Here is a 25,330-nt window from a genome sequence, read left to right as displayed (position 1 = left end):
AGGCATCTTAAGAAAAGGAAAATTCAGATTATGAGGTGCACCTGTCACCTCTTAAATTTAGCAGCTGAAAAAGGGGCAGCTTCTTTACCCATAAATGTGGATGAACACATTGTTGATATTTATTATTATCTTGAAAGGAGTTCTAAAAGGAAGGAAAAATTGAAACAATCCATCCAAGTCTTCATTCAAGTTTTCGAATTGTAACAGCTGCATAACAGCAGTTTACAATTAGAAAACTTGGATGAAGTTATAAAATAAGCTAGGATTGACACCCAGTGGAGTTTAATTGGAAAAGTGAAAGGTGCTGATGGAACTGTAAAATATAGTGAACTGTCTAGAATTGTGTTACCATCTTGACAGTTCCCTATAGTAATGCAGAGTGTGAGAGGATTCTCAGTGTTGCGAAAACGAGGACTAAATTTAGATCTAATATTAGTGATGACACATTCGAAAAACTTTTATTAGCGAAAACAGGCCTACGTGGCAATTGCTGTTTACAAAATTATGAAGTTTCTTTCTTAAAGAAAGCAAAATTTGCCACATTTGTACGAAAACTAAAGTGTCTTTTTTTTTTTTTTTTTTTTTTTTTTTCCTTAAACGATGCAAGTAATAAAAATGTTTTTTATGTGTAAGGTATTTTTTTGTTGCTTGCATTTAAGAATTAGTTACTATTTAAAGTTAATTCATTATTAAAAACTGTATTTTTATCATTTAAAAAGTCTTTTTAAACATTGTGAAAAATCTCCTGATTTCTTAAAAAAATCTCCTGATTTTTGAGTGTCATAGGTTGGCAAGTATGTCATTACATTTTAACTGACGTTCCCACCATAATTTTGTAGAAGGGTCTAATTTTTGCAAAATTAAATAAGTCATTAAAGTGTCACCAAAATTATCAATGGTTTGATTCAATACTTCTAAAGAATGAATTACTTCATTAATATTGTCAACTAAATTTAAAGTAGCAAATGCTGATTCATTTTGAATAGTTGGTAAGCTTAGAAAACGTTTAATATATGCAAAAATTTGTTCTCTCTTATTTGAATATCTTTCGTCTAACAGATTCCATGCTATTTGAAAATTACAGTCTGAAATTTAAGTGGTTTAAATAATGCGATATGCTTCACCTTTCAACGAAGCCTCCAAATACTGCAATTTTTTAGCATTAGATAAATTTGTATTATTTCTTACACAAGCACTGAAAAGATCTTTAAAAGCTATCCATTCTGTAATATTACCACCAAAAGTCGGTAATGTTAACTTGGGTAATTTAATATTGTCAAGAACCTGTTCTGAAATTACACTATTAGAATTATTTTTGCTATTTTGATTTTTTAATATTTTTTCACCTTTAAATTTCCACAAATAAATTTTATCTGTGTACTCCTAAACATTATCTATTTCATTTTCTAATTCTTTAGTATCTGTAATTAAACTTTCGATTTCAGAATCAAGCTTCCTTAACTCTTTCTTTTTGTTTCAATAATTTGACACATTCCTCTAGTTCTATAAATTAATTTTCTCTGCATAATTAGTAAAACAGCTCTTTTTGTTTTAAAAGTAAAATAATAGTAAGTTCACTCATAATTGATCAATTCAAAAACAGAAATTGTTCTTAAATCACTTAACACTATTATTAAAACGAAATCGAAACACTTCTATGCTGTATTACAACATTGTTCTTAAAATCAGTTATAAACGAATTTTTAGTAGAATATAAATGTTCAAAATCCTCTTACCTCACAAAGTGGAGTAATTTTTCACCAACCATGTGCATATTTGCGTTGTTACAATGCGCTTAGGACAGTCACTATCTTCACTACCACTCTGGTTAGACTTTTGACCAATTATAAATTATCTTTACTTAATATGTTTCACAAACAATAATCACTTAACATATGGACTGTATTCCTTCACTTTTATTTCATTACACTAATTATAAATAAGATGTCAGCAATGCAAAATAATTGATACAAAAAAAGCGAACCATTCTACATGGCTGTCACAAACACAATTCTATCAATCAATTATCTTGTTGCCACACATAAAGTTCAAAACTAAAGGAAGAAAAACAAAAGAAATGTACGCTGTTTGCAACAATAAAATGAAGCAAACGATACATAAACATCAGTAGTGAATGAATATTTCAACGAAAACAGTTTGCATCCTGTAGTGAATATTTGAGAAAAACTAATGTAGATTTTATGTTTTATTTTTTAAATCAAACTGATTATTGGTGATTTTTTTTTTTTTTTTATGTAATACCCAAGTTACACTAATTTTGTCTAAATTTGTCAAGTTACAATAATTTTGTATTAAAAAATTCAGTGTGAACAATTTTAGTGATGTTGGGGTTCGTACGGTTCTTAAAAGTCCTTAAATTTTTTGAAATCGATTCTTTCTACTGAGCTGGATTTTCATTGTACCGATCGCAAAAGGCCCTTTTCAACAATTCTGTATACATTGAAAAATGATTTTACTGTTTAAGTTTTGTGCACTAGTGTATTTACAGTTTAATAATACAGGGTTCGTACGGTCCTTAAAATTTTAGGAATCGACTTTTGGTCCTTAATTTTATTCATCAGAAATGTCTGTTTTAACGACTGCCATTTTGAGTGTGAATTAGCATTTTGGTGAAATATTTTTGGCAATTCACTGACATATATGGTTATCTTTTGAATAGGTTCATGGGTTATAATTTGTTTTTATTTCTAACATAAATAATGGGATACTCGATTTTCTAAGCAAGAAGTGAAACATAAGCATTTCGAAATTCATTCCTTCTAATAAAGTGCTCTTAAACAACTTTTCACTTTTGGGGTTGTGAATTCTTTTATTAAATGGCTCTAAATTTGACAACTTGTCAACATTTTGGCGATTTTAAGATCAGTTTCTATAGAAAATTTTTAATTCCGAGATCTGAGAATTTTTCGGCGATTTTTTTTTAAAACATCATAACATTGATAAATTTCATTAAAATAATGGGAATATATTAGAATTATATTTAAAAAGAATATGCATCAGTTTCTCTATAAAATTAATTTTACACTTTTTCCTTCCTTTTGTTTTTTCAAAATGTTTCTAGCTTTTTGCTGTTACAGAATTGGTCGGGATAATTTTTCTTTAGTATTTTTGACATTGCTGCATTCAAAGTTTAGAAGGTTTTAAAAACTAGATTTATACGCCCACGATTCTAGAGATTTGATAAATATGTGACAAAATGAAAAATGTCTCCATGGTATTAACACGTAATGGATGTGTTTTACAGAAAGTTTGTGATTAATTTCTTACTTTTTGGAGAACGTCTGCAAGAACAATGGAAACATAACATTTGAATGTTTTACTCCTGATACTAAAATCTTTTTTCTTAATATGCTTATCTTTTCAGTAGACAAAAGCATGGAAAATATCAAAAATGCTTCTAATCTTATCACTTGGGCAGGCCTTATAGAAAGAGATTTTTTTATTAATAAAGAAATTTAAAACTTACAATTTAAAATATTCATCTAATGTGTCTAAATGCATCGCACACAGAGCTGGTGCTATGCATTTTCCCACCTGATGCAATCTCTGTGTATCCTAAATTCTGCTTCTAATGCCTGCTCTAAATTCTAAAAGTTTTGCCATTTCTAGATTTTGTTGTTCTCTGTGTCACTAAATTCTAAAAATTCTGCCACACCTACTCTGTTCATATTACTAAAAAATTAAATTAGCTGCTTTTTCTGTACATTCTAAATGCATTCAGTGTTTTTTAGAATAACAGAAATCCTTAATTAAATCCAAAAATTCTAAAATTAAAAGGAAACACGTTGAAGTAAGAAACCGAATACATAAAGAAAATTATTCTTTAAAGATATGTGCAGTTATTATTATGTAAATTACCCAATTAATTATCATTTCAGCCTTTACTATAATTTCCCATTTCTGTTTCCTCATATGATAGAGTTACTGAGCCATATTAAATTTAAATTAAATTGTATTATCTTTGACCACTAGTCCACATTTTTAGTTTGAATTTGACTGTTCTTGTTTAATTACGTCACCGTGAGCTGTAGTTGACTTTGTTAGCATCAGAACATGCCTTTATATTTTAAGTTTTTTGTCTGATATTGTAGTTACTTTCATATACAGTGATAATTTGCTTCATGTCTATTGGGGAAGAGGGACTATTTAACTTTTACCAAATCAAGTAAATCCTCATAGATACATTGTGGAGAGGTTGACAAGTTAGGAGATAAAGCACACAGAAACTAGCAAGAACATTGGTTTGCATATAGAGACGAATTTCTAATTATTGTCAGAAAAGATCGATAATTAAAGAGAAGAAAATCGATATAAACTAGCTAAAATGTTTGGGGCTTGTAGAGACATGAGGTATTTTTGAAAGCAGGAAAGATAAAAAATTAACAACGCCTTCGCCAGGAATCGAACCACGGACCTCTGGAATACCGCTACCAGTGTGCAAACCATTACACCACGAAGGGTCGCCAAGAAGGTGGGAGAAATATACTCCCCCTTTTAAATGGCGACTGGGGTTTTTAGGGAATCCAAACGCGAAATCCTTTGTGTGGAGAACCCATTAAGTAACCATCACCCATCAAATAACCATCAACACCATCAAGTAAAACTTATTCTTTGCATCTACTGAGACTTATATAAAACAACTTATCACCTCTGGCGCTTTAATGGCTTATTGGAACCTAAAAGTATATTAACTGGGTTACAACCCCTGGAACTCTACACAAAGCTATGACATTAACTGCATTAAGCAGAGCTTGGCTAACTTCAACACTTGCTAACTGTGCCTACATCAGGCATTTCAGGTGTGTTCCAATCAGCAGGTCTCTCTATAGACAAGCAGCAGAGGGACAACATTCAGTCTTTTGTTATGAATCATGCTGATTATCATCTCACTTCTCATTTTAACATATGTCGTTTGACATAAAATCTCCCTACTATTTGCTAAATCTCTAGACTGACTAAGTATGTGACAAAATTAGACATTTAAAAAAAAAAAAAGCATAAAGCTAACTATTAGTAAAACGTAAATGTCACTTATCTTCTTTTAAATGTGTCCTACTATTATAAGTGTAAAATATTTAATGCTACTTGATAAACTTTATTAATAATTATGTTAGTTAATTCATGTTTAGTAATAATGCATACTACTTGGGGATCTATTTTATTTTTAGGATGGTATTACAAAAGGGAAATTCAGGCATAGAATAATATTTTTAATTGAATTTATTCAGTTTCCATTTGCTCATAGGTCCTTAATTTTTTTCATTAATGGTCCTTAAAAGTACTTAATTTCCGTGTGCAGAAATGTGTACGAACCCTGGATGTGTATAATAAGGGACAGAATGTTTGTACTGTAATAAGTGGAAATTTTGTAGAATATAATGTTTCTCCTCTTCTTTCCCTGTGTGTTGTGTGCTTAATCCATTTACAATTTTTTTTAATGGGAACTACTAGAAGTTGTAAATTAACATAATATAACTTGTATTTCTTTCAGAATTTAACATTTGAAAAGCTTAAGTACAGTAAAATTTACTTTAAATATTCAAAGAGTTATTCTAAGTATATATTATGTTCATCTATATAGAAATATAATTCAAGATTTAGCTGTGTTGTTTTATTTGTATATTTATTTCTCCCTCAGACGCATCGCCGATATCTCCGTTGTCCTGGTGCTATAACTGTATATCATCTAAAAAAGCTACTTCGTGCAAAATATGGTTTAAATCAAAATGAAAAAGTAAGCATATATTTTGACCTGGCAACGAGTATTTATTAGAAATGTGAAAACATAGTCTTCTTCTTAAATGAAGTATTTCAGATTCTCTTTCTTTTTACCTCATAATCACTATTCTGATAAACGTTAGTTAATTTAAGCAACTTTTAAAATTAAACATTTCATGCTTTTGAATCCATTTGATAATTTTTCATTGTGAAATTATTTTCAAATCACCATTAGTATTTGTGCTTATTTAATACAGTACAAAGTCCGAGATCCGGATGTCCAGTATCCGGAATGGTTTAACATCCGGACCTCAAAGCCACCACCAACTTTTTTGTGTGTGTGTTAGTGCTACGATGTGCATTTGATCCCCCCCCCCCAATAATAAAACATGGAAAGTCCCAATTCTTAATTTCACTTCGGCACTAAATAAAATATCTCGTTATTGAAGAAACAATCATTTTAACATAAATTTGTATGATCAATAATTTGGCTCCATAGCTGTATATCTGTTTGGCATACTATATCTCAAACTAAAGCATTCTACGTAGAAAAACTGTAGAAACATTAGATATTTTTTGAAGCAGGCAAAATGAAAGATGAGCAATCGCCTTCGCCAGGAATCTCACCACAGACCTCTGGAATGCCAACCCAGCATGCAGAACCACTACACCACGAAGGCACACTAGGAAGGCGGAAGAAATACCTTATTTACTCCCCCTTTTAAAGGGCGACTGGGTTTTTAGGGAACCCAATCACCAAATCCTGCATGAGGAAAATCATCATCCAACACCCTTTTAGATCAGGTGCCACTGTAGAGTCATTAGGTTAATTGGAAAAGCTGGAGAGATGAAAAATAAGCAAACGCCTTCGCCGGTAAATCAAACCACGGACCTCTGGAATACTGGCCCAACATTCAGAACCACTACATCACGAAGGCACGCTAGGAAGGCGGGAGAAATACCTTATAAACACCCTTGATTTTACGCCTACTAATATTTTATATTCCTGACCCAACCTGGCAAATCATTATTTATTATATTTTGCTTTCATCAACACATGACAACTTGAGTAATGACTCATGTAACAATACCTAAACAATTTTTTATGTTAGTAATTGAATAAAAGAGTATGGTAACCTTTTATGTTGACATTATGATTGGTGATGATTACAGATTTAAGTTAAATGCACTAAGAAATGTTACAATAAAATTTAACAAAAATATCTTTCTGTATGGGATTAATTGATTTTGTTAATGATACTTATAGAAGAAGAATACATTTACTGCCATTTGAATTAACATTAACTAATTTATTATTCACATATACCTAGCGCCAGAGCTCGTATGGGGCATCAAGCGGCAGAATTTAGGATCCGCAGAGACTGCATCAGGCAGTAAGATTTCTGGTGCCTGCCCTCGATAAGTATATGTGGGAATTTATTTATTCGGGACTCAGATAAGTTTTAAGCATGTGCAAAGGAATAGGCATAAGTATAATAAATAACTAAATACAATTCAGGCTTAATTGTCTCAGTGCGCAATAGAAACAAGATAAAAGTTTGCAGGACAGCTTGTCTTTAGTCGCCAATCTCATGATACATAGCCAAATATGTATAGTGAACGATAGCTGTTATGATGATGATAGTCGCAAATCTGAAGGTTTTCGGTTATTGTAAACCAAAGGAGAAATTTTGTAAAGAAATGTGGAGAAGCAGTAATAAATTAAGATGATATAAAAAGAGTTTTTCATTGTGATGACAATGCTCCTCATTTATCAATCAATTAACGGATGGTGAAATCTGTAATTGGATGGTTCTAGATCCAGAAAATACCACTACCAATGGTGAAAAAAGTGACAGAGAGGTTAATGAAAATAAAAAAATTTTGATTGTCGAGTTAGTCAGAATCCTAGACACAGTAATACAGGACTTCAACAATGGAGCTATGTAACTGAACAAGAAATTATGTCTGTCTATAGAATTAAAGAGAAAGTATTAGCACAAAAAAAAAAAAAAATGAAGCAATTTAAACAACTTGAAAGAAATGTTTGATAAAGTAGATAAATAAATATTAAGCTTTTTTTTCCTAAATTTTGATACCCTTTAGAACATAAATGCTTCATTATTTCAAAAATTATAATTTCATATTTTTAATTTTATTATTTCTACATGCCATCTTATTAGATTTAAACTGATGATCTAAAAAATCCAGAATCGCACAAGTTCCGACGAGTTCGGATCTCGACTTTGTTCTGTATTTATAAGTTTCTTCTTCTTCTTTTTTTTTTTTTTTTTTTTTTTTTTTTTTTTTTTTTTTTTTCCATATATTTGATTTTCATTATCTAATTTTAATAAAATTATTATTACGTAAATAAGACATTAACTTCTCAACTTTAATATATATATTGTTATATGTTATTGGTGTGGTATATTAGAATAATATATACTGTAAATACCACTATAGTGCAGGAATATCTGCATGATAATTGTTTATTCTCATTATTAATCTGCATAAACTAATTACTCCCTTTGGATTATAGGAGGGAAAATAAACTGTGATTTCTAAAGTAAAATGAACTTCTTCAAACAAATATTGCATTATTTATTCTTTTCATTTGTATAAATGTTTATTAACTGCTGTTTTTGTAGTCTCTGCTTGATTGTCAGGTATAAGAAATAGAGCTTGTGAATATCAAAATGTGTATGTATGTAATGCAATGTATGAATGTGCTACAACCCTCTTGGCCGATAATAATCGGCCTCATGGTTAACGCTGCATATAGAACACATTAAAACAAAAATACAGTTTAAAACATCAAATCAAAATTTGGTTATTTCCTCTTTATTCTGAAATATATCTATATAGCAGGGGTGTTTGTGCTCCGGAGAAACCCCGGAATTCCGGGGATTTTGAACTTCGATCCCCGGAATAAGGAAGTAGGAATAATAATGAATTATTTATTTTGATCTGGGTAATTTTGTTTGCTTTGAAAGCAGAAAACGCAAGGTCAGTGTGTGTGGTGAAAACTTTTCCTTTCTTTCTCCAAAGGCAGTGATAATGCGTGAAAATAGGGAAAAAACTTCTTTTTTGTTCTTTCCTTATTGCGAGTTATGACTCATTCCCCCGGTTCTCGGACATTCTCTTCTGGATTCTTTTCGGCAAGTAGGCGCAGCAGAAAAAAAAAGGGAGAGACTTCGTTCGACCAGATGTGCGATCATGTGACTCTTGGTTCAAAGGTCTTACCTCTCCTGGCGTGGCGCCAATAAGTAGAGAAAGGGGATTTTTCGCCCTATTAGCTATTTGTCATTGATCGCTTCTCAACTTTTTTTTCTCCGCTGTGTAAAATTTTCGTTTCATTTATTGATGCACGTGTAAATTTTTCGTTTCGTTTATTGAAATATTTTTTTTATTTATGTACGCAAGAGAATTTCACTATGAAATTTCTCAATATAAATAAATAGTGATATTATACAATTAGAAGAAGGTGTCCGGAATGCATTTAGGTGGAATTGGATTGAACGGAGAGATGGTAATAGGGATACCATCGGCACATGGTGCAAGAAAATAAATGTTGCTGGACAAGCATATTGTGTTTTTTGTAACTCACTGCTGAAGTATGGTGGGGAAGGATTCAAGGCTTTCACAAATCATTCTAAAACTGTGACGCACATAAAATATTCAAAGTGCATTAGACATTCAATGACTGTAAGTAATTATGCTAATTCAAAAAATACTGATGACTTACTGGAGATTAATGCTCGGCCATTGGATATAGTGACAAAAAAAGCACGCCAAGAGGTATTAATAACTTCGTTTATCGCCGAGAATTCTCTTTCTTTCAATGTAGCTCCCAATTTAATTGAACTCTGCTGCAAACAGTTGAGCCGCGATCAGACGGCACTAAACTCGTTGGAAATGTCCAGGACTACTGCATGTTATAAAATGAAATATGGGCTCGCAAAAACTATTAAGGAAAATATCATTAAAACTTTAAAGGAGACTCCATTTTCTCTAAATTTGGATGAAAGTACTAGCAATGCTCAAGAAAGTATACTGGCAATATTGGTGAGAAATGAAGTTGTAGTTCGTTTTCGGGAAATTGGTGAGAAAGGAAGTTGTAGTTATGTTTTATGACAACAATCAAAATGAAGTTGTAGTTCATCATTTTGCATCTCTAAAGATGGAATCTTGCAATTCAGAAGCTGTTTTTAAAGCAGTTGTTAATACTATTGAAGATAATAATATTCCATGGGCAAACTTAATTAGTGTATTAATGGACTCATGTAACACCATGCATGGAAAAAAAAAGGGTGTTGAAACCAGACTACGATCAAACAAAGCACCTCACTTATTAGATATTGATGGTGACACATGTCACACAGCTAATAACTGTACAAAAAAAATTTGCTTCGTGTTTTGATAGATACTTAGAAGATTTGTTTGATGACATCTATTTTGATATGAAAAGCTGCAGTAAAAGAGAAATTTTTTTTCAAAATCTGTGAATCCCTTGCCATTAAAAAACTTAAGCCCTTGAAGAGACCAGACCATAGGTGGGTGTACATTTTATGTGTTTCAGAAAAAATCAAAGATCTGTGGGATGCTCTTATTGCATTTTATTTTCACTAATTGGATAAAACTGATAAAGGGGATTATTTTTCTTATGTTGAAACTGTATACAATAAAAGAAATATTTCTGCAGCTCAGAAAAAAATTGTTGAAGGGGTGTATTCTTGCTTGCATTCCCAACAACTCACAAAGGATGCTTTAGCTCGGAAAAAAAGAATGCTAAATGGGTTATTTGTTACGCAAAACAAAACTTTATTGCATATGGCATTATATTCAGCAGTATTACCAGAGTTCAACACATATATTAAATTATTTGAAACAAAAAAACCAATGCTTCATTTAATACATTCCAGTATTTAAAAAATTGATGGCAAAATTTTTCTCTTTTTTTATGAAGCCAGAAAATGTAGAGTGCACATCTTATAATGATTTATTAAATGTTGATGTCACAAATCCAGAATTCCATCTATGTGTTGTGGCTTATCTCACTTGTCTGATAGTAACATGAGAACAAGCCCACAAAATTTGTCGGGGCGTGCAGGGCCGTGGAATCGAAATCGAAGTTGGGCAGATTTGGGGGTAAAAGGAGTCGGAGCTCGAGTTACTAAAAACAGGTTGACTCCCAACTCCAATTTTTGTTGGACAGTTTGAATTTGAAATGAAATTAAAGTGAATTAAAAAAATAATAATGACAAGCTGAGTTATTATTTTTCACAAATAAATAGTTATTTTCTATTTTATTGACATATTAATAAATAAATATAAGGTGGGAGGATGGATGTGATATTTGCCATTAATGATTAAACTGATTCATTTAGTTACTTCATTCAGTTTCAAATCTCACTGGTGAATGTAGGTAAGCAGAAATAGCAACAAGAACTCCCAAAATTGATGCAATTCTTAGGAAGCAAGCAGGAAAAAGAGCAAATAGAGGTTGTTGGAATTAAGAACTTTTTTAGAAGATGTAGATAACTCTAATGTTTCACTAACCAGAAAAACTATTGAAAACTCTTCTTTCTACACTGTATATAGCCACAAAAAAGCTACAAACTGAAGAATTAATAGAGAGTGAGAATGGAAGAATGTGATGTTTGTTCTTTGTGAAATGGAAGGTTTATTGCAGAAGAAATCATTTCTTCAATGAAAAAAAGAGAAATTAGTTTGCTAGACAATGAGACCTTGCTGGGCTCAATATATGTAGATCCAGAACACCGAATTTTGTTCGATGACGAACAAATTAAGAAGGCAAAGAAAACCATCTATGAACTTTCAATAAGAATGAACTTATTTTCAGAAAAATTGGAGGATTCAAATCAGAACAGTCAAACTACAGACACTGCGAGTCTATTATCCTCTTTCAGTGATGAATTAAATTTTGAGAAATATTTTTGGATAACATTAAAAAGGCTAAAGCAAAGCGAATGAAAATAAAGAACCAAGAGCTTTTAGATGAAAAAATACAAACAAGATTTCTATGTGGCCTTTGAAGAAATAGAGAAATATGATTGCTCTTGCAAGACGCCTCTTTTAGAACTTGTAAAAAAATCTATCCTGAAAAGTTAAAAGAAGCAACCCTTACAATAGCAGCTCTTCCTCCTACTCCAGTCAGTGTGGAAAGTTCTCAGCTTTATCAAATCAAATCAAATCAATGGTCCTCCAACAAACAAGATCTTGCCAAAGCTATACTGTTTCGTAGAAATAACTAATGCGAGTTTTTCCATTTCATAATTAATGCTAATTAATATAAATAATTTGCTGTGCTATAATTTTTTTTTTCCCTGTAGCCATCCGTTACTTTTTTTATATTAAAAAATAAGCTGTAACACGTGTGTGTATGTTTACATATATGTATATGAGGGAGTCGGAGTCATTAAAATTCCAGGAGTCAGTCATTTTCCCTACCAACTCCACAGCCCTGATGGCTAGTAGTACAAGATTACACCTGTTGTTGGGAAGAGCGTGAGTAGCATACAGGTGACCATACAACTTTGCTTAGTTCCGCCCCCAATTTTGATGGAAAGCACCTCGGAGACGATAAGTCCGAGGGTCTCCCACCGCTCTTCCCCTACCATCAACCTCTCAAGAGGACTTTCGGCTCACCGCGTATTTTGAGTACCCCATGCCTTCTCCGGGATTCAAACTGGGGCCTTTCGGTATGGCAATCGGCATCTCTAATCACTAACCCAGTAGGGCCTTGTAAAGAGTGATGCAATATGCTACAGTGACAAAAAATGGTACTGTACTATGTTTCTATAGTTCTAAACTGAGTGGACTGTATAAAAAGAAAACTAACAACTTTATTAACAGTAATTACTGCATACCCTACTAGTACACTCTAGCATGTTTCTTAGCCGAATCCAGATGGCCAAGTAAGAATTTTTCCCTCTCTCTACAATAGGTGGCACTGTATTAATATGGCACTGCTTGTTGAAATTCCAAAGTTCAGTATGTAAATTATAAATCATTTAACAATTTCAAGAACAACTAATTCTTCAGTCCAAATATGTTAGCTGGTAGGTAATTTAAAATATATAAACATATAATTTTGAAATACAGTATAAAGTGATATAAACATTGTAAGAACATAAATTCACCTTGCTAAAATAACATAAATTCACTATATTCATTATGTTAAAATCTTACTTGCTCTCTAAAACAGTTCCATTTCAATATAACGCACAGTTTTCAATAAGAACACAATAATGTAAAACTAGCATTGTTGTTATCCTGGATAGAGAGTAAACAAATTTTACTAATACACAAATATATACACACCATTTGATGTTTTCACTTTAACAACACCAGCTTTTATTAGTTTTACCAGATAAATTTCTACAATTCTAGCTAAAGACCATTTAAATGGGAAAAGATTATATCCTTTAAATTTTCCTTATTAATAAACCATTTGGTGCATTATTGGAGATGATTTAAATAATCAGTTTGCTAATGTAATATGAATGAATTTTGTAATAATCTGCCATTTAGAAAGTCTGTTATCTCTAAGATGAGACAAATCAGATTCGGGAAAAGTAATGGAGTATCCACTGAAAAGTGACTTACTGTATTAAGTCCTCAAGATCATTTGCATCTGTTGATAAAGGTAAAATTGGATAAGAATTTGGAATACCTTCAATCTGTATTACAAAAGTCCAAATTTCTTCTAAAGTCAATTTATAACTGCCAAATTCTACGCTGAAGATGTTATTTAAATGACTTAATACCTGCTTCCCATACACTACCAAAATTTGTTGCCCTAAGTGGAATCAGTTTCCAATTTATACCCTCAGATGTTAAGAAATCTGCTTTATCAGAATTAAATTTAAGGACTAAGCTATGCAATTTTTTTCAGTTCCAATATTGCACCAACCATATTAGTACCATTATCTGACATTATGATATTTCATTTTCTATGTCTAGCAATAAATCTTTTATTAGTAGCAAGTAATGCATCTGTGGTTAACCCTTTGACACGTGCGATATTATTTTTATAATTTTTTTAACTAAAAACTGTAGAAATTGAATATTATGATCATAGAGACAAAGAATATATGAATTTAAAAAAATGTACCCTGGTGGTCGCACTGTGAAACCACCGCGCGTCTAGGACTTTGAAACTTACTTAAGGTAGTAGGGGGGGAAAACTTACCTTTCTCTGTGCACATTTCCAATAAATGACGAAATTTACGAATTTAGAAAAAAAATTATCTAAGAATTGCATTATATATAATTTTTTTACATTATTTTACAAAGTAAATCATCAAAAAAAATTTAAAAATAAACATTTATGTAATTTTTCTGTAGCAGTGAAAATATAAGTACCTACATAATAAGGACGTTTGGCTAAATGGATAAAAAGTCTCGGTAAAATAAGAATTTAAAAAAAAAACCTCAGTGGGTGGGTTTTTTTTTTTTTTTTTTCCAAAGGCAAAAATTTTTTTGTGACATTATTCGAAGCATGTTTTGTCTTCTTGGTACATGCATAGACCCACATTGCACATTTTGCACATGTATCTTCTATGAGATTTCTTCCTTCTGCTACAAAATGTCTGCCTATATCTAAATTTCACTGGTATATGTCCAGCGTTATTTAGTTTCTTTTCATCTGGCACATGAAATTTGTGGTTTTTTATATTAATGGGGGGTTGGTCTTTTTGGCTTTGTTACGGATCATTCGTTTCCCATTCATACTTATTTTATTCATATTTCGTCCCAAAATATTCAGAAAATATTTTTAATTTAAACAAAACTTTAAGCAATCTCTATTTTTAATTATAGCAAAGTATATTTGCATTAAATTTAAGCCACATTAAATAATTTATGAAATCACAATGCTAGCTTAAGGAGCAAGTGTGTTGAGGTCAGAGAAAAGTCTAGAAAAGAAAGACCTTTTTCTGGGCAGGTGCATGTATTGCTTAATAAAGTAACTCTGTGGTTTCAAAACCCCTTATCTAATGTCGGGTAAAAATAAACATTCCTGTTTGAGAAGCAAGCAAACGCCATTGTGAAGAGCAGCAGTGCTCTGAAACCACAAAGCGGGGCAGTGGTCGCGCCCTGAAACTACAAAGCAATTGCCATACATATAGAGGATTTTTTCTATATATGCAGTTTGATTATCGCTATTTTTTATTGTTTATGATAGAAATCATGATGCGCAATGAATAACTTTTGAGATTTAAAATTTTTTATATTAATAAAAGGAACTTATTTTGTCTCATTAAAAATGAATTTTAGAAGGCATCCGATTTGAAGTACTAAGACCTAAAACATATATGATTCTGCAGTCATTTTGTATTATTTAGAGGTAAAAGATCAGTAATCAATCGATTTTCACTCAAAAATTTCAGAAAGAAGTGGAGAAAAAAATTCAAAAATTGGTGGTTTCAGGGTGCCACCACTGCACGTCAAAGGGTTAAATCAATTACCTCTAAATGCACTGCTTTAATAGCTAAAGGTATGAATATAACAATGCACACTTTTGTTTAATTACCTTTTCTCTGATTTTTGTATTTGATGAGAAATGAACCAGAAAATTCAACTCCACAAGTATTAAATATAAAGCCTGAATTTACTCTTTCACCAAGTAAATTTTAAAATATGTTACACATTCGTGTGTGACCTTTTAGCTATATCTTGATTATTAATTACCCAAAATTTACTGTGAACCTGATGCTATAAAGCTTGTGCATTGAAATGCAAATATTTAATGTGGTAATGCTAAAAAATTGATCTAGTAACTACATGATCTTTTGGCATTCATAAGGAAATTTTTCATTGTAATTAAGATTACTATTTCCTTTCCTTTTCCCACTATTGCCGTGTGAAGCTTGCAGATAGCAAGCTGTATACCGGCTGTCATGAATTAATAAGTACACTGCAGGTATGGTGAATGCATGAGTGTGTCCAGAGGACAGGATACAAAGTGAAAGTGTGCGTGACTACAGCGGCGTCTGTTAGATGCTGGTCCAAGTTTCAGGAACAGTGTGCATTTTTACAAGTATTCAGTGCATAGACACATCAAAGTGCATTTTTCTCACAATTAGATAGACTATATAGAAAAATAAAATACGTATTTACAAAGTAAAATTACGCGGGGAGTCCAGCAGAAGCAGTCAAAGATATCTCTTAGTAGAGGTCTTCTGATTGGCTGTTGAGACGTGTGTACGAAAATCATGAAAAATTTGCTATTTACAAAATATTCAATTGCAGCGACATAAAAAACATATTTTTCCAGTAAACTAGAAGTTGAAATAAATAAAATAAAATAAATTTGAAACCAATAGGAGCAGTGAGAGATCTACAATAAGCAGTAGAAGACTTGAGTTCGTAATCACGTGGGAGGTCACCCTCCCGTACCTTGACCCCGATAGTGGCTGCTTAATTTTAAGCGTTTCAGTATTACAAGTAAACACAGGGTAAAAACTTAGGTTGGAAAGTTCCGATTTTCATTAAGGATAAATGCAGTAAATGGTCTAAGGTGCCTGTCTTCGTGCAATATTTCATATTCAAAGAGGTTAAATTGACGCATATGATTGCAGTCCTGGGCTTCTCTGAAAAAATCCTGATTTTGCTTTGCAATGAACTTATCTAAGGGGTCGATCTTGAGATCCTCTTGTAGGCACTTAATTGTCACGAAATAATGAGCATTTGTGATAATCCTGAGATAGTGGTTCTGCACAACACGTAATTTGTTGAGGTCAGTTTTGGTGAGGGTAGCCCAGGCGGGGGGAGGCGTAAGTCATGATTGGTCTGATCGTAGACATGTAGATGAGCCGCTTTTTTCTTAAGTTGAGAGTGGAGTATTTACTAACAATTGGGAAGAGACATTTGATAATTTTTAAAGCCTTATCCCTGACGTAATTTATATGGTTAGTCCACGTTAAGCGATCATTTATAATCATTCCGAGGTACTTGGCATGGAGAACAATAGGAACAATTTCGTTAAATAGATAAAGTTCTCTTTTGACAGGTGTGTTCCTTTTTCTTCTGCGTATAAGGAGAATTGGAGATTTGGCTGCGTTATTTGGACTTTCCATTGCGCGCACCATCTTTCAATGCTAGGAATGACATCTTCTAGTTTTTTGATGGTGTGATTCATATTAACAGACTTTACTGCCAGGGCACTATCATCTGCATAACAGGCCAAAATAGCGTTATTCTGAGATGCTTGAGGAAAGTCAGCAGCATAAAACAGATACATATATGGTCCTAGAATTGACCCTTGCGGAATACCGCTGTGGATATTTCTTGACGAGGAGACAGCATCGTTCACACAAACACTAAAAGTCCGATTTGTAATGAAAGAGTGAATTGTCAGGATCATTTCTCGGTCAACGTTAGCAGTAATTAATTTAGATATGAGCCCCTCATGCCAGATGCGGTTTGAAGGCTTTCGCCACGTCCAACATGAGAGCAACACTTTGTTATGCAAAGCAGAGCCACAAAAGTCAGTAATGCGTAACAATTGCTTCGTAATAGAAAGGTGCTGGCAGAAAACGAATTGTTGTGGAGGCAACATGTTTAGATAGGATTGCATACATGAGAGAATAATGCGCTCATAAATTTTTCCGAGCACAGGCAGGAGACTAATAGGTCAATAGCCATCTGGTTTGGTGTGGTCCTTTCCAGGTTTAGGAATTAAAATAATTTTTGCACTTTTCCACTGCTGTGGAAAGTAGGAGGTAAATAAACACGCATTTAAAATGCTAGTGAAATTCGCTACTGCACAGGGAGGTAACATTTTAACTGCAGTATTAGAAATGCCATCATTTCCGGGAACTTTGCGTGATTTGAGTTTTTTAATAATATGAGACACTTCTACAGGGGTAGCAAATTTGGGAATATTTCGTGTCCTCTACACATTTATTTTGGGCATTTAGACAATCTTTCACATAAGTAAGGGTGCAAAGTTCAAAAGTTTTTGTTCACAGGCCAATCATTTGGCGTAAATTGTAGTCCCAAATGCGAGGCGAAAATATTTTCTTTATCTTTGTTTGAAAGGGCAACAACTCCGTTTTGGAAGATGGGATAATTGGTAACAAAATTTGCTTTGAGGTTTTTTATTAAAGTCCAAAGAGATCCGTCACAGAAATCTAAGTTGCACATTTTTTCACTCCAAAGTTCGTCCTTGTGTTGCTTCACAGCAGTTTTGATGTCCCGGTTTAGGCGATTTATTGCCCTTTTGGCGACAAGATCCCAGGTAAGGTTGTAAATTTTTCTGAGGCAATTTCTATGCCTCATCATTTGACGTATTTTAGGCGGCAATCGGAAGAGCGTGTTTGTATTTACAACTGTATCACTAGCATTTTCAATAGCACTTTGAATTTTAGAGGTAAATGAGAATACTGCAGAGTCGATGTTATCAACACAGTTCAAATTTCTGATATCAAGAACACTGTCTTTCATGAAGAGTTCATAGCGCTGCCAGTCAGTAATTTTCCTAGTGGAAGCAGTATTATTTTTGTTCACTCAAGTAGCAATGATCAGTAAGTGATCTGAGGATAGTTCGTGCAATACTTCAAGCGTGATAGGGATAGTTGTGGTGGACAAGACAATATCCAGAATGTCGGAATACTCTATTCTTTCCGGGCGATAAGTGTATTCGTCCGGTGTGTAAATAACAACAGGATGGCTTAAGATGTAATTTTGTAGAGTTTTACTGTTTGTATTTCCTTTACGACAATTCCATGCGATGCTCTTAGCATTTAGGTCTCCTGCCAGGATTGTAGGAGTATCAGGAGGAAGGACTAAGCCTAGTAGTTAACACATTATGCGGTGGATTATAAAAAGCACTGAAAGAAATATTTTTCTCCACCGGAAGGGTAATGCACACTGTAATCAGTCCGCAACCAAAGTCTTTACACTCTTTAACAAGGCAAGATGGTAGATTTCTCTTCACATAGATGACGACACCTCCGCCTCAATTGTGTCTCAGTAATGAGCGCGAAGTCAATATCGTGCTCATACAGAAATTCTTGGAGTTCTGAGATTTTATTGTGGAGACTATTTGAATTCCACACCATGAAGTGGATTAAATTTGCATTATTAGTGTGTTGACCCATTATCTGAGATCACATTTTCTTGAGGTAGAGCGTTCTTTTCTTGGGTTAGTTGCTTGAAGAGCAGGAAAGTCCAGAATTTTGAATAATAGCGACAAAGTTTTTAAGTTCGTGTAGAATGGTTTTAGCTTCACTAACCGCTTCAGGGGCAAGTCCGCTGGCTAAGGTTTGCGAGTAGGATTTGTTACTAATTACTCAATCTGCATAAAATGATGGCTGAACGTGAGCTTTAGGCTTTGGAAACTTTTCACAACCGAAAGTTTGCAGTGTGTCCAGTCATCTTACAATTCGCACACGTAGGGGGAGTATTCTTGTCTTTTTTACATAAAAACGATTGATGAGCGTCTCCACACTTAACACGCCAAGGTTCATTATGATGTGTCTGAGCATGGTGAAACCCCTGGCAGCGGAAACACTGCAGGGGTCCAGCTCGGTATCTTTCCACTTTAATCCTCATTCCTAGGATGAATTCTTCATTGAAGATATTTTTACTTTTTTCTTTACGATCCAGGGTGATCAAGAAGAGAGGCATATTTATGACTTCTCCGTCTCGTCTTCCTTTAAGCTGATTCACTCTGATGATGCTATAACCTTTTTGAGTTAAACACTCAGCAGTTTCACTTCTGTCCATGTCATTAGGGAGATGTCTAATAACAGCCTTAACATATTTGTTTTCAGGCAATTCGAAGCAGTGGTACAGAATGCCTTTGTCTTTGAAGACCTGTATGATTTGTTTATAAAGTGTAGGGGATTTGGATTGGATTTTAAATCCACTCTGAATTAATTTACCAAAGTAATCCTTTTCAGCCTGCAGATTGTAACCGATGAGGAGTGCTTTAACTTCTGAAAATTTGAATCTTTCATCTTTAACCAATGATAGGCGGTGGTTTTCTTGAGCTCGTGCCAGGATTGGCCGATGGTAGCGTCAGCATTGGTTGCGGACTGGGAGATGTGTCCATGACGTTATTTTTTGGTGTTTTGGTAGCTAGATCTGTGACCTGTACGTCTGGGGCCATATCCATATTATCAGAAGTTGTTTCCGTGGTCGAATCAGAGGAATCCGTCAGGGTAGGCTTTCAAGAGGGTTTTCTTGGTCTTCTAGTGATATCTCCTTTAGGATCTGAGTCCGTGTCGGAGCTGTCTTCATCCGATGCTTTATATTTTTTCAACTGCTCTTCATCTGAGCGTGCTGGGCTGCTGGCTCGTCTGGCATTAGTTTTGTTGATTCCAGTTATTGAAGAATCATTGTCATTAACCTTAGGAGCAGGGATGTTTGGTTTGGGAAGAGAAGTAGAAAAACGATCAACGTTCAATTCTCTGTGGATGAAAAGTTTGAGACAACGAAGGAATTTAAGGTCTCGTGCATCTTTAGATGAGAGAGATCCATCAGCTTCTTCGACGCATTCTAAGTTGGTAATCTCAGCGGCAATAAAATCAATCATTCGATCCATGGTGGAGCGGATGGCAGAGAATGCAGCAACAGGCAACAGCAATGCCGGCCTGCTGTTACAACAGCATGCACTCTAATCAGGTATAGTAAAAGAAGAGTTCCAATAGCACAAAATCGGGAGCGAATAAATATTTACACTTGCCTGTCATCTTAAAAAACGACATTTTCAACAAAAAATTAATCCATTACTTTTAACGATTTTTTTTTTTTTTTTTTTTTTTTTTTTTTTTTCCAAGTTTCGAATACTTTACTATGTGTAAAAACAGTGTTTTTCAAGATGGCTGACGATTGTAAAAATCACGCCAACGTAAATCGCCAAAAATCCATGCAACTGTCTACGAAAGTATTACCGTTAAAAACAAGATTAATTTACTAAAATAAATTGTGTGCTTATCAGAAAGTGACCGTGGGCCATATTTAAATTATTTATTTTTCGCCTGACATTAAGAAAACAACCTGTTTCTAAGCTTTAGGTATCCACTGTTGGTGAAGTTTACCAGGTATGTGTAATTCTGCTGAATTTAGGTCCTAGCGACTGAAATTCATAACTGCCATGATATATTTCTTTCTTCTTTTTCGTTTTTTTAAATGTCGATATGGGAGCCATTTTCTTTCAGAAAATCTTACTTTAACTTTTGAATGTTTATCTGCATTATATAAGCAACTTAACCTCACATTATTAACAGAAAGGAGTATTCTTAGAAAATATAAAAGTATCGTATAACAAATGTTGTAACATAACAACTTAAGCATCTTATTTTATCTGATTAGAATAACAAAATTAAATTATTATAACTATTGCTATGGATTAAACAAAAGCTTTTGTTTAACCCATATTGGACCACTCTCAAAAATGTCCGCCGGAAAAATGTAACACTTAAGAGATATCATTAATATGATCACGAGTAAAATAAAAATTTTCAGATATTGTTTGGATTTTATTTACAGGCTATCCTAGTACAGTCAAAAGTCGTTAATACAGACACCCATAATCCGGACCTCAAAGCTAAAATCTTTCTGCGCATGCGCCGCGTTGACGCATGCTCATAGGCGTTTTACGCGTGCGCACAAGACATTTACGACTGCGCAAGCGCAGAATATGTTTTCGCGTTCGCGATTAACGTATAACGGACGGTATAAGCTAAAATTATCTAATTATCTATTTCTGTTAATGTTGATGATTACGTTGTTCCTTAATCTTCGAATTGGATCTGGCTTACTATTTTTTGCAGACTGTAAGAGCAATTTTATAAAAGTAAACTTTCGATTATGTCAAATAGAATTTCCGATGCTGGAGCTCCCAAAGGATCTAGAAAACGAAAGTATGTTTCAATGTCCATCAAACAAAAAAACGAATTGCTACAAAAAATGGATAAAGGTATATCCTTTGTTTATATAACCGTTCCGAAATCTATTTATCAATTTCACGCTGCTCTGCGCGGGGGGGGACGTCACGGCTCACAATGAACTGGAAGTTGATCTGTCGACACTATCGTTATCTTCAGGGCAGATGTTTTTATTTTATTCTCGGCTTATAATTTCTTACTAAATGTAGTATTTAATCTCGATGTACTCCGTCTTTGATATGATTTAAATCACATTCCTCGTCATTATAAATATCACGAATACAAATCAAATAGTTTTCTGGTTGCAATTTTCTAATTTCGGCTATGCGTAAGGTATTCTCTACGCATGTGCGCATTGAAAGAAATGTTTAATAAAGTAAACAAATAAATATTAAGCTTTTTTTTTTTTTGTAAATTTTGATACCCTTTAGATCATAATTGCTCATTATTTTATAAATTACGGTTTCATATTTTTAATTTTATAATTTCTGCATGCCATTTTACCAGATTTAAACTGATGATCTATAATCCGGAATCGCCGAAGTCTTGATGAGTCCGGATTAAAGACTTTTGACTGTAAAAGGAACACGGTCCAATACACTTCTAAATTTTACAAAAATTTTGCTTACTTACTCAATAGGCAATTAGCAATCAAAATTGGGAAAGCCGTCAAGACAAAATATAATACAGTCAAAAGTCGTTAATTCGGACACCCATAATCCGGAATGATCTATAATCCGGACCTCAAAGCTAAAAACTTTCTGCGCATGCGCCGCATTGACACATGCACATAGGCGCTTACGCGTGCGCGTAAGACCTTTATGGCTGCGCATATGTGTGTGCGCAAGCACAGAATACGTTTTTGCGTGCACGTTTTATGTATAACGGACGGTATAAGCTAAAATTATCTATTTCAGTTAATGTTGATGATTGCATTGTTCCTTAATCTTCGAATTATTTCTGGCTTATTATTTTTCACGGACTGTAAGAGCAATTTTATAAAAGTAAACTTGAACTTTCGATTATGTCAAATAGAATTTCCGATACTGGAGCTCCCAAAGGATCTAGAAAACGAAAGTATGTTCCGATGTCCATCAAACAAAAAGTGGAATTGCTGCAAAAAATGGATAAAGACATGAAGAAGGTGACAGAGAGGTTAGTGAAAATGAAAAAATTTCGATTGACAAGTTAGTCGGTATTCTCGGCACAGCAATTACGGGACTTGAACAGCTGAACTTTGTAACTGAACAAGAAATTATGTCTGTTTATAGAATTAAAGAGAAAGTATTATCTCATAAAACGAAGCAACTTAAACAACTTACATTGAAAGAAATGTTTAATAAAGTAAACAAATAATTATTAAGCTTTTTTTCTCTACATTTTGATACCCTTTAGATCATAATTGTTCTTTATTTCATAAATTACGGTTTCATATTTTTAATTTTAGAATTTCTGCGTGCCATCTTATGAGATTTAAACTGATGATTTATAATCCGGAATCGACGAGTCCGGATTAACGATTTTTGACTGTATTGCATAATTTTCAAATGGTTGTAGGTTTTCTGTTGTATGTCTTTAACTGGCATCATCTCGAGATTTTTTACTTTCTGTGACATTAAAGGAATGATTATTTGTTTGTTTTGCATACAGATTAGTCTCCGAAACTGTATATATAATATCATATCTTAAAAAACGACATTTTCAACAAAAAATTAATCCATTACTTTTAACGATTTTTTTTTTTTTTTTTTTTTTTTTGTTTTTTGTTTTCAAGTTTTGAATACTTTACTATGTAAAAACAGTGTTTTTCAAGATGGCTGACGATTGTAAAAATCGCGCCAACGTATACCGCCAAAAATCCATGCAACTGCCTACGAAAGTAGTACTACATTTATATATATATATATATTTTATCTTTAAAACTTGTCATTGTATGAAAATGGGCAGTAATATATAACATAAATATGTATATTAGTGTTCTGTAATGTTGTGTACAGTATTCATGTATCATTTGTTAAATTAAGTTACATAAAGAGAATCTTAAAGAAGGTTATTTCATTACAATCTCTTGGTGATTTATTGTTTTTTTGTTTTTTATTGTTATTTATTGTTTTTTTTAACAAGTGGAAGATAAAATTAATAGCAAAATAGTAAGTACAAGTATTATTTTAGTTTAATTATATGTATATGTTTAATACTTTTTATATTAAAAGGTTGATATTTTATTAATTTTTTTTTTTTTTTTTTTTGTGTGTGTGTGTGTGTGTGTGTGTGTGTGTGTGTGTGTGTGTGTGTGTGTGTGTGTGTGTGTGTGTGTGTGTGTGTGTTTTGAGGTCACGCGTGCGCAATTAGTTTTTGTGTAATTTTGTGTCCGCGCGTTGTTCAGCTTTTTTTGCCAACTTGCACTTTCATGCCTGTTCAAAGGTGAAACATGAGGCTTGCTGCACAGAAATCTGCATGAACAGTTATTCGATGACATACATTTCACATAAACTGCAGCATCATAGGCTTTCTAACTAGCATTGCAAAATCCTGTTATTTCTACTTCCATTGGTTAGAACAAATGTAGGGATGTGATTCATTGACTGTTTTAAAACTATGCAGAAATGCCTTCTATTCTTTAAAGTCCTGTTTAGGAAGAGGTATATTCCAGTTTGTTTTTAAGAGCCGAAGGTGTGTGCTCAAACCTGTTTGTGTGTGGTCTTTTTTTTTTTGTGTGTGTGTGTGTGTGTGTGTGTGTGTGATTATGTGGTCCTTATTCACCGCTTAAAAACAGGTTTGAGTGTAGTTATAAAAAATAGTTTTCTCAACACGACTAAAAAGTTTTTTATGCAGTTAATAGAAACCACATAATCACAAAAAAAAAAAAAAAAAAAAAGACCACAGAAAAACAGGTTCCGGTGTATTCCAATTTATTTTTAGAAGTTTTTGTAAAAATATTGTAGCTTTTGCCATAACAGGTCCTGTTAAACCTAATGTATGAAAGACGCAACCTATTGCTAATATAATAAGACATCTCTTTTCGTTACTGATTCTTCAATGTCGGTTATCTATTAGTAGCTTGGAGAGAATAATCCTGAGTTGCACTTTTTCTATTCGTCAATAGTTCGTTATATAAGCACCATTTGTGTAATTGCAACTCCTTGGCTTCTTGCAGCATATTAGCTCCAGTGATAATATAATCTACATAGCGGTTCTTAACCTTTTGACTAACGTGTACCATCTAAACAAAAATTAAAAACCTACCACCACTACAAAGTACTGTTACCACCGCCACTCTTGAACAAAGCTCAGATCGCACAAATTTACGAGTGTTAGAGAAAAAACTCAGTCAGGATGTTGGGGTTTTGATTTTTGAATTTAATAGTTAAAAATATTTTGCTTCTGTGCATGCCACTGGTTGAGAACCCCTGATCTACATAACAGTCTTTCAGTATAGCTCTTGAGGCATTCATTCACTTCACTCATTGCTAACTACTTCAGGATCCTTGTTGCAAGAAATAGTGCATCTGTGTTACAGTCATCAGACGGTCTGCACAGGAATACCAATTCTTTCTTTTCATAAGATCTACTGCAGGTTTCTTTGAGATGGTTCAATAAGTGTTTATATATACATCTTCTGAACATCAGCTCCTAGTACATAGTTATACTTTTGAAATCTAATAATAATA

General features: G+C 33.2%; 1 protein-coding gene across 2 annotated transcripts in view; it reads left to right on the top strand.

Annotated features, from left to right (window-relative positions):
- Positions 1-25,330, top strand: part of LOC118180361 (polycomb complex protein BMI-1-A-like) — a 109,717-nt gene that overhangs the window by 48,641 nt on the left and 35,746 nt on the right. For both annotated transcript variants that reach the window (XM_085810590.1, XM_085810591.1), the window contains exon 10: positions 5,660-5,755. In XM_085810590.1, the coding sequence (XP_085666716.1) occupies positions 5,660-5,755 (96 nt within the window). The remainder of the gene's footprint in view (positions 1-5,659; positions 5,756-25,330) is intronic.

The sequence above is a fragment of the Stegodyphus dumicola genome, chromosome 2, assembly GCF_044657685.1.
Source record: "Stegodyphus dumicola isolate Sdum_Otavi_A_Nest chromosome 2, ASM4465768v1".
Taxonomy (NCBI): Eukaryota; Metazoa; Arthropoda; class Arachnida; order Araneae; family Eresidae; genus Stegodyphus; species Stegodyphus dumicola.
The sequence above is the reverse complement of the archived record's forward strand: the minus strand, read 5'-3'. Positions and strand labels throughout refer to the sequence as shown.